Below are 10,809 nucleotides of genomic sequence, written 5' to 3' on the forward strand. Positions count from 1 at the left end.
TTATTTACATTAGCTCCTGCATGTACACTCGATTACACATTGTGCATAGTGGCTTTAAGGGTATTTATCCCTTTCAGTATTGTAGGCACATGCCTTGCACACAAATGGTGCATTGGCACTTTAAGGGCTCTTATCACTTTACTGTTGTTACACATATTCCACACATATGGAGAATTGTCACTCTATAGGCTAAAAACCCTTGCAGGTAAAATCCCCCACCAATATCTTCCATTTAGGGAAATTAAGTAATGTCTTTTTTTTGCATTTTATATATTTTTTACACATGATTTTTAGCCTTTGGGTATTGGACAGTAACTGGAAATAAAAGTACATTTTGAAAATGTTTCAATGACTGTATTAGGACATAATAATCCAATCCACAACACACAGATGACCATTTCGGTCATAGAAAAAAACATTGGCAACATCTCACACACACACTATGTTGAACAATGGCTCTTCAGCACAGAGCATAAGCAGGTCAATTAAATGCAAATTCAGATCCCCACCAGGTGTGAAATTTGCAGCAAACACAGAACCTGACATACTCCATGCACTTCTGTCTGCAATACAAGACACACCTAAACACATGCTGTTGTATATCTGCACACAGTGCTCCTGCTGCAAAGAAAGTATTTGTTCGCACATTGTGCCAGTGGCTCTACATACAGGGATTCTATGGCATACATAAAAGCTATAACATTTTCAATAAAATGTCTCACCAACGTACCCAATGGGTGGATTCAGGCATTCATGTTGTGATCCAAACATAGAGACAGATTACCATACCTCTGAACCACAAATGGAGTGTGTGTAAGGATTTGGGGCCTTATCAAACACTTTGCCATGCCCCAAGGCACCAACAGCAGGTCTCCCCTCCATGGCTAGAAACCATACAGGGGGGGCTTCACCTGGACAGTGGACAGCCAGAAATTTACTCCAGCCAGGTAAGCAGCTACACCAGCCCTGAGCATACACAGGAGGTAGATGGTGGGGCACTAGGAGTTTGGCCCACCTTGGATTTATCTATTTAAGTCCTGAGAGTGGGAGGGGAATTACCCAATTTGTATGCTGACATATAAAGGTCAGGAAACTATAATATCACCTATTTAGCTTTGTTTTTAGACAAAGGATGCCCTCTAGTGGCCATAGTTCAGATTTACATATTTACACTTGCAGGACAAACAATGTACTAACTATTGATAACTTCTATTTACTCGAAAACTCCATGATACCTTGAATCAAAAAATCTGTATTTCAATGTTTTTATTGAGTTTTTCAGAGAAAAGAAAATGACAAAATAACAACAATAATAAAAATAACAAGAACAATAGTAATAACAGATAGACAAACATGCCTCACCAGCTTACGAAATTCACAATAACAATCTGATATGAGTTATAATAAAAAAAATGGAAAATGCAAAAGACTGTAAAAAAAACTTATTTGCGTGGAGTTTGCAGGTTCTCCACCTTTCTGCGTGGGTTTCCTCTGGGTACTCCAGCATACATTATTGAGATTTGACCTTTGGTATCAGCAATAGATCTACAGGAACTTTCATGAATCAGAAGATCCAATTGAAATTTACCAGTGATGGAAAATTTGTAATGTGAGCCAAACTTTTTATTAGCTTGTTTGGGTTATTTAAAATAAAGTCTGATCAAAGTATCTATATTAAACTAATGGGTCTGTGTATGGCACATTATTTCCTCTAAAATATTTAATTTAATTTGCTGTGTGTTTTGCAATCCTTTGTCACTGTTTATTATTATTATATATATATAAAACTCTTCTTATATGGCGCCTGCCCTACACCCTATTAGCACTTAACTCGTCCTATATAGTGCTGGCTGTGGACACCTACCCTGTGCCAGTAAGGTACTCACCCCGCCAGCGATCCCCCGTCGTCCTCACCCGCGATGACCCCAGGGATCGGAGGCAGCCTGGAGGAGACCGCTAAAGCTGACAGCAGGGCCGGGGCTGCCGCCGCTTTGCTCGCGGCGTGTCTCCTCTCCCTGGCGGAGGGATCTGTCGGGCCGAGCTACTGCTCAGCCGACTGTGCGCCCTGCAGGCATACACAGTACCACACGGCCCAAGGGTCCTGCTGTAAGAGGGGCGCGCTACTGTGCGCACCTCTTGTACCCCCTGGGGGTGAGGCAGCCGACTGCCTCGCCATGGGGCAGGGCAAGTATAGTTTGATATCCTTGCAGCTAAATCGACAGCATTAGTTATTCAGTATGTTCAGTATGTTCCTCCTATTCCAGGTGCTATTGGATTTGGCCCCCTGCCCATTTAATGTGACCTTTTCATTAGCACCCTTGCCCATTATAACCTCTGTGTTACAGTGTGCTTGGGTGTGTTGCTTGTGTTGGATTACCATTTTGACCTCTGTTGTCTTCCCCTGTGTCTTGTCATCAGCTCGGACTTATTACCAGCAGCGACCCGGTCTGAATATTGACCTTGCATGAACTCTGCCTGCCCTGACTTTGGATTGTCCCTGACTACGCCTTCTGCCTCATCCTTCTGTACCTTGCTTATTTGATTGATCTATTGTGTTTGACCTCGGCCTGTACCTGGATTACGGAATAAAGTCTGGAGTTGGTTGTGATTTGTGTGCCCAGGCACATTACAGTGCCCCAATTGATGCCTAACTCCTCCTATATGACACCTGCCATGTACCCCGAATTATTGCCTAATTTTTCCTGTGTGACGCCTGCCCTGAGCCCCATTAGGGCCTAATTCCTCCTATATGGTGCCCGCCCTGCATCCCATTAGTACTTGACTGTTCCTGTATGGCCCTGCAATGTGTTAGTGCCTATCTCTTCCTATATCATGCCCACCCTGTGCCCCGTTAGCGCCTCCTCCTATATGGTATCTGCCCTGTGCCCCAATTAGTGCCTAGCTCCTCCTAAATGATGCCCGCTCTGTGCCCTGGTAACTCCTAACTCCTGCACTCTGATCCTCAAACATGTTGTGCCGCTCTCACCTATTGGAAATAATTTGGTAAATGAATCTAGACTGTTCATACAGCAAAGTGACATATTGCAAGAGATATTGCACTTAGTTTAGTAAATGTAATCAAGCTCTGCTAACTTCAACTGTTTAGTCACCTGCAAAGGAAAATCCTATTTCTTTAACTTTCCTAGCACATGATTGGGTATCCTTCGCAAGGTGATGAGGTATTAAAGTGAACAAGCAAAATTATTTTGGAAAATTACTCCCAGTGTTTTGCAGGCAGGGGGCTAAGTCTTTTCTTTGTATATCACCCCCTATTTAATGTACAGCGCTGTGTTATATGTTGGCGCTAAAAAATCCTATTTTTTAAAAATAATAATATTATTAATAATAACTTTTTCTGAGTTTTTCTCCAAGTTTCTAGAACTGCTTCTGTCCCTTGCCCCGCCCCCTAATCCCTTATATGGAACGTTAGGGGCGTGTCATAAAAAGTATCGCGTCTGGGTTTGATATAAGCGTTATGCTGCCGGAGTATTCCAGTTGCTTTCTGTAACCACGCCCCATTATTTAGATAAAACATTTGGGGCGTGTCCTGAAAGTGTTCAGTCCCAAAACGTTTATAGTCTTCCAATATAATGCACTATTACAGTTTAGGCGGTCTATAGCCACGCCCCAATGTTTTAGATAAAATATTAGGGGCGTTGCCTGAAAGTCCTCTATCGAAATACATTAGCAGTAGTGTAGTTGTCTGTAGCCACGCCCACAATTTCTTAGATATAATGTTAGGGGCGTGGTTTGAAAATGTATTAAAATGCATTAGCGGTAGGGTAGCTCTTCACCCTGTTACAGTTGGTGCTGTCTGTAACCACGCCCACAATTCTTTACATGGAATGTTAGGGGCGTGGTCTAGAAATCTATTGAAATGTATTAGCAGTAGGGTGTCTCTGCTTTGCCCTGGGACAGCCATCTGTGACCACGCCCACAATTATATATATGGCCCGATAGGGGCGTGTCCCTAAAGTACCGAGCTATAGAACTTTGGCAGTCGGATCTGTTCCATTGATTTGCAGAATCGGCTGGCTGTCCCGGGTGCAAGCGGTCAGATCCGCTTCTTCTCCCCTCCGGTATTCGGTAGCTTGCTTTTCTTCATCATACAAGCCATGTTTCCAGCTGTGCTGCTCCTCTTCTTCTTCCTGGCCCCCTCCCTGCAGAAGGATCGGGATTTTTATACCTTTAAGGTGGTGAATATCAGGGGCAAGCTGGTGTCCTTGGAGAAATACCGGGGATCGGTGAGTCAGATCCATAAAACACTTTACTGTTGCACTGTTTGCTAAGGGCTAAGGAGCTGGGTCAGCACAGGCAGTATCTAGACACTGGGGATGTATTACATTATAAAAGGAGGGGGCAGGGATAGAACTGACCAGTTTATCTAATCATGCATTTCCTTATAACATGTATATGTTAACCATTATAATGTGGCTGCAGATTGGAGTCCAGATGAAGTCTTGCAGGGTAGACTGTGCTATAACTACTTACTGCTACTTACCTGTGAAGTTTTCTATAACACTGACATAGGCTAGTTGTAGACAATATAACAATGTAACTTATTTATCTGCATGGATCTCTGCATAGTATGTCCTGCTACACCCAGTGGATGGGATCCAAATTCCTTTTTGCTAGTTTGGAATCTTTTGCCACATGTATCACAGATCACAGCTAATACAGAGATCGTTTTAGAAACAGCGACATTGTAGCAGATCTTGTCTCTTCTTGTCTCTGGCCCATAAGGGTTAAGTAGCTGTGGAATGAGACTTCCTCCCTCCATGTGTGATCCTAAGGGGGCTGAGGACGTGGCATGTATCAGAGGGGGCTCCGCACACAATGCTGCTATGCTGAGTCTGTGTACGTCTAGGTACAACAAATACTACATTGCAGATATAAATCTGTTATTACAGATGGATTTCATAAAACTTTTTATATATTTGATCATTGCAAGAAAGGCCAGAAACATGCAGATCTAGAGATTTGTTCTTCTGTGCTTAAAGTCTCTATTGGTTAAAGAGCCAGTGTTTTCTTCACAATTATTATTATTAATAAACAGGATTTATATAGCGCCAACATATTACGCAGTGCTGTACAATAAATAGGGGTTGCAAATGACAGACAGATACAGACAGTGATACAGGAGGAGATTTATCAATTGTTTTAGCTTCTTTCTATTTTTTGTACATAAAAAATAAATTTTAGTCCTGAAAGTTTATTATAACTCTACATGGAGCAGTAGAACGGAAAGATGGCAGTTGCAAATATTATTATTAATAAACAGGATTTATATAGCGCCAACATATTACGCAGCGCTGTACATTAAATAGGGGTAGCAAATGACAGATACAGACAGTGACACAGGACCCTGCACCCAAGAGCTTACAATCTAGGAGAAATATTTCTATTACAAATATTTTATTTTAGAAAGAAATTTGCAAAAATATTTCAGTGCACAAAATACAATTCATGTGTTGAGTGAAGATACCAAGATACCAAATATGTGAAGTCTTAAAATTTGTATGTGCTTGTTCTACAGAAAAAATTAGAATACTAAAAGTTATTAATATTATAAGTGTTAATAATAATAATAATAATAATATTAAATATTACAACATATTACACAGCGCTGTACAAAAAATAGGGGTTGCAAATGACAGACAGATACAGACATGGGAGGAGAGGACCCTGTCCTGAAGAGCTTACAATCTAAAAAGTTATAGGTGACGCTTGGGAAACTTGTACAGCCTAGTTTAAAGTTAAGTTAAGTTCAGACCTGTATATACAGTATTTTCTGACTGGACTCATTTGTTGGAACATGGTCTATTACCTTTGGGTCTTATATCATTATTTTTTATTATTAAATAGTATTTATATAGTGCCAACGTATTACACAGCGCTTTCCAAAGTCATGTCATATTTCATATTTTGGAATATGAAACCTCATGCAAACAGAGGGAGAACATTCAAACTACATGCAGATAGTGCCCTGGCTGAGATTTGAACCTGAAACCTGGAGCTCCAAAGGCCATCATGCTGTCCAAATATAACCCTCTATTGTGTATATTACAATTTAGGTTCAGACTTTCCTTGGGATCAATCTCATGCAGCTCCTAGTTGCTGGCACCTTGCTAGCCACTCGGTCACTCACACCACAGTGTCTGCATATTTGGCAGTAAGATGTACTGACCTACTCACTGCCTGCCATATTCTATATTAATGTGACTGCTACAGGTAAAAAGTACTTGTAGTGTCCCCCCAAGGCAATGGTTCCCTGGCTCGAGGAACTGCAACCTCTCCTCCAGTCTGAACCTAGCCTTCTTTTTGAAAAAGGGCCCTAGAATTATCCCTCCTATTCTGACGTGTCCAGCAATAACCCAATATATGTTAGGATTCATCATTTACACACAAAGAATGTTAATGTTCAATGTTGCTGTGCTCCATAACACCAAGCAATCTCAATGTGTGAATGTTCTAATAAAGTGTCCCATTTCCCATATACAGGTGTCGCTGGTGGTGAATGTGGCCAGTCAGTGTGGGTACACAGATGAGCACTACAAGGCGCTGCAGAAACTCCAGCGGGATCTGGGACCTTATCACTTTAATGTTTTAGGGTTCCCATGTAATCAGTTTGGACATCAGGAGCCAGACACTGAGCGTGAGATTGATTCATTTGTAAGGAAGCAGTACAATGTCTCCTTCCCGATGTTCAGCAAGATAGCAGTCACCGGTATTGGAGCCAATGCTGCGTTTAAATATCTGACTGGTAAGAAATTGGTGCTACATTAACTTTTTGCACTGGGTGAATGGAAAGATTAAGTTTTGCCAAGGGGTCCTCATATTAACCTATCCTGTAACCCTTACACTAACCTTTACTATAAGCCCAACTTATCAATTATTGGAACCATAACACTAACATTCACCATAACCCCTCCTGTAGTCCCAACCCTGTAACCCCAAATCTGGTACTAGCCATGCATGTAATTGTACCGATAACCCTTTATGTAATCTCAACCCTATCACCAACCCTTATCCCAGGGGTGCCCTCACTTTTTTGGCTTGCGAGCTACCTTTAAAATGGCCAAGTCAAAATGATCTACCAACAATAAAAACTTGGACTTAATAACTCCTGTGCGAGGTAAAGTTTATTTTGAAAGGCAGGGCTCCGCAATCTACTCATGTTGCCTTTGCAATCTGTGGGTAGATCGCCATCCACCGTTTGGGCGCCCCTGCCTTATCCTAACCCTTCCTATAACCCTAACACTTACCATAAACCCTAACTTCCATAAATGTAACCCTGTTTGTGTGATCATTTGCTCTGCATTGGAGCTTTTGCTTTTGAGTACTAACCCTATATGTGTGCCAAGGCATAGGTGTTCTGATTTTTTTTTTCAGTTATAAATTACATGCAACCTGATCTTTTTGTGCTCTCTTTCTATCTATTATATTACATTACTCACCATCTTTTGCTTCTTCTCCTTCTACCAGTCGTAGCTTGGATCTACAGGGGATTACAAGAAACAAAGCAAGTCATATTTAGACACCAATACTTTTGTGTCTATCATATCTTTCTGCCTGGTGTTTTAGGAATGTTTTTTAAATATCGCTAACACAGGTATTTTAATTGATTTAACACAGGCTTGGGCAAACATTTTTGGCTCAGGGGCCACAATGGGTTCTAAAATTTGGCAGGGGGCCGGGCCAGGATCAGATGGATGGATCGCTGAGACGGATATCACTGAACATGACGTCATGATGACATAACCCCACCCATTCTCCCATCTAGGATCTGAGCCTGCGATGGGGAAGTGGGTGCATTGCTCCGCCCACTTCCCTGAGCCTGGAATTTTTCAGGGAACATGGTCTGCGGCTCTGGCCGGTGCATCCCCCCAGAGGGGATCCTTCTTCTGACCCCGCACGGGGGGCAACAGCCAGAGGCGCGGACCACGAATCTACTTGAGAGGAGCCGCTGAAGTAGAGAGAGAGTTCAACGGGCCGGATAAAAAGCCTAATGGGCGGTAGTTTGCCCATGCCTGATTTAGCTCAATGCATAGGAGACCACAAGACAACAGTAAGCAAATCGGGCTATCCTTCACTACGGAGCACTTTCAGTCTATCACTGGGCACCTGCTGACAGGAGGAGAAAGCAGATTTCTTACCTTTTCAGTGTTCTGTTGATCTTTTACTGTCCAGCCAGCAGGTGCAAAGTGACCAGGCTGTATTGCCTAAATGCAGTATAATAAAGTGTGGACCTTGCCACTCTTTGCTGCTACTTTGAAGTGTCTCTAAATCAGGCATTTTCTACAGAAAGCTTTCATAGGGCTTAAAGCCCATACATTGCTATTGAGCCCGTTGAAGTTGAGAATAGGGGTGTTGACCCCCATAACAAGTGGGCTGTTTTTTTTCTGTTAGAATATTGTAGGCTCTTTCAAGAAGAAGTTTGGTCCTACTTTGTGTATCTATTTAAATAAACTGGCTAAGAAGAAGTAAGTCTTGTGATAGGTGCCTTTTGTTTTGACCAATCCACATTTTATTTATTTTGTTATCACCTATATGTGTTTTGCAGAGTCCTCTGGCAAAGAACCAGATTGGAACTTCTGGAAGTATCTGATTGGTCCAGATGGTAAAGTGGTAAATTCTTGGGGTCCAACATTTTCTGTGGAGGAAATAAAACCACATATCACAGATCTGGTGAGAAAACTGATCCTGAAAAAGAAAGAAGAATTATGACACCTCTCACCCCCAACTAGACAGCTCGGGATATGAGACACTCATTTTTTATAATTCAACATGACTGGCTGACCAGTCAGCTCATCCATCCAGTGGACAGTTCCGATTGGCTGAGAACATTGACCAGAAAATAAAAGGAACAAATGTTATTGAAGTTCGGTTATAATCTTCATCCCTAATAATAAGAAGACAACCACACAAGAACAATAGGAAGACAATTGCACAAGTTTTAACATAGGAACATCAACTAAGACTAAAATAATCAGTTGTGACATTACAATGTAATATTTATCTACATGTCAATTTCCAGGAATTTTACCAATTTTTTAAAGAAAGAAAAGTGGGTATTTTATGACCACTGACATAGAAATTTTCACAAATACCACTAGACATTTTTCCAATAAAGTAAATGAAAATGTATTACTCTGAGCAAAATGCATTATTCTGAATGAGTCTGAAGTTTAGCAGAATTCCCTGGTCCATCTCTTGTGTATTGGTTCAATCTATGTGCTAAAATTACCCTAATATGTCACTGATTCAACACACAAAGATCCATGATCAGCATTACATTGTGCTGTAGGTCATAACACATCTTGTTTATTGTCATAAGCTTTGAGGCAGCCCACCTAGAAATGTAATTCAGGTCTAGATAGAGCTTTGGGTTTTCTATCATATGTGGACTTTATGAGCTAAATCCCTTTGCTATAGTTCCTGGCTTTGTTCCTGTTATTGGGATGTTGTAGGTGTTCTGACTTCCTGCTTTATTTCTCATACGGTATAATGATGTCCAATATCTTGTCCAATATTTTTTTTAAATTTTGTATAGAGTAGAAAGGAGTTATAACCCTTATCAGGTACATTTTTACTTTTTTCCCCAATAATGAGATTTCCTTTTACTTCACAACCTAAAAGACAAAACAGGAAATGAGGGAAAATTTCTCCAAAGCTGTCATAGAAACAGAGGTTTCAATTCAGAAAAGGATGTTGTAAAATGAGGGAATACAGAACTTAAAGCGTAACTGAGCTTGGCTTTACAAAAATTGTATCAGGCAGGGCATTATTGCTGAAAAGAATAGGTGACTTCCCTTCTGTAATCATCAATGCTACCTGCCTGATTGCTGTATGCTCAGCTCAACATTGGATGCCGGGGTACCTGGAAATCCCAAACCTCCCCTGTGCTTGCCAGGACTAAATCAACAGATGGCTGAAGGGATCCCACAAGTCTGTGGGATACCTAATCTTGGGCATGCAAAGAACGAACATTCCTTAAATGTAAAAAAAACATTTTCAGGAAGGCTCGTCACTGAACCTGCACAATGCAAGATAGGGTAATGTAAACAGATGCCTGCTGTCCATTCTGTGCCAGAAAGAAGATGGGAGGGTGTAGGACTGACTGCTTATTTTTTTTGTTTTGTTTTTTTTACTAAAAGTTCCGCTTTGATGAAGATATGATCACCATGTATAAATGGTTCTTATGGAGAACTTGCTGCAAAATTATTCACATTAAGGCTGTGAAAAAAAAAAAAGGGTGTAGCACCGCCCCATTTATTCTTGATCTCTTGGGCGATCAAGGATGAATGAGAGTGCAGAGCAACCTGAGATACCTACGTCACGCATCCCAGGAAGCTCTTGGCTGCTACTTCAGTGCATGCCTAAGATGCTCGGGCATACGCAGAAGGAGCCCTTTTAATCAATAGAAAAAATATTGCCGATCTCATGCATGCACAGTGAGATCAGCAAGTTTTTTTCCCAATCTACATCACCCAATCTGGTGCCTGTGCAGTGTGAGATCAGGTGACGCAGGGAGAAGAACCTCTAAGAAGAGAGAGTAAGATGTCTGTGCTTGGCGCTCCCTCTGTTTGACCAAAGACGGATACCTGGATGACGCTGGACTCGATGAAAGAAACCTCCTTGACAAATAAACTAATCTGCGGGATTGAAGGTAAGGGATTTTATTGTTTTGGGTTTACTTTTTATTTTACGCTTTGAGAAAAGAAGTTTATTCTCCACTTAAAAAAGGAGTTAAAAAGTGGAAAAGACTCCTCGGGTGTGGGTTTTCTCAAGATCAATTTAGGAAAGGCT

General features: G+C 41.3%; 1 protein-coding gene across 1 annotated transcript; it reads left to right on the forward strand.

Moving 5' to 3' along the window:
* The first annotated feature begins 3,863 nt into the window (after positions 1–3,863).
* GPX7 (glutathione peroxidase 7) lies at positions 3,864–9,147 on the forward strand. Its single transcript, XM_072419652.1, has 3 exons — positions 3,864–4,244; positions 6,502–6,763; positions 8,564–9,147. The coding sequence occupies exons 1-3, from the start codon at positions 4,116–4,118 to the stop codon at positions 8,725–8,727; spliced, it is 555 nt and encodes a 184-aa protein (XP_072275753.1). The 5' UTR covers positions 3,864–4,115; the 3' UTR covers positions 8,728–9,147.
* Positions 9,148–10,809: the final 1,662 nt, after the last annotated feature.

Source organism: Pyxicephalus adspersus, chromosome 8, assembly GCF_032062135.1.
Source record: "Pyxicephalus adspersus chromosome 8, UCB_Pads_2.0, whole genome shotgun sequence".
In the NCBI taxonomy this organism is placed as follows: domain Eukaryota; kingdom Metazoa; phylum Chordata; class Amphibia; order Anura; family Pyxicephalidae; genus Pyxicephalus; species Pyxicephalus adspersus.

Excerpts from the sequence above, each read along its gene's own strand:
- GPX7 (XM_072419652.1), top strand. The coding sequence starts at position 4,116 with ATGTTTCCAGCTGTGCTGCTCCTCTTCTTCTTCCTGGCCCCCTCCCTG. Across the intron at positions 4,245-6,501 it reads TGGAGAAATACCGGGGATCG|GTGTCGCTGGTGGTGAATGT; the intron begins GTGAGTCAGATC and ends TCCCATATACAG. Across the intron at positions 6,764-8,563 it reads TGCGTTTAAATATCTGACTG|AGTCCTCTGGCAAAGAACCA; the intron begins GTAAGAAATTGG and ends TGTGTTTTGCAG.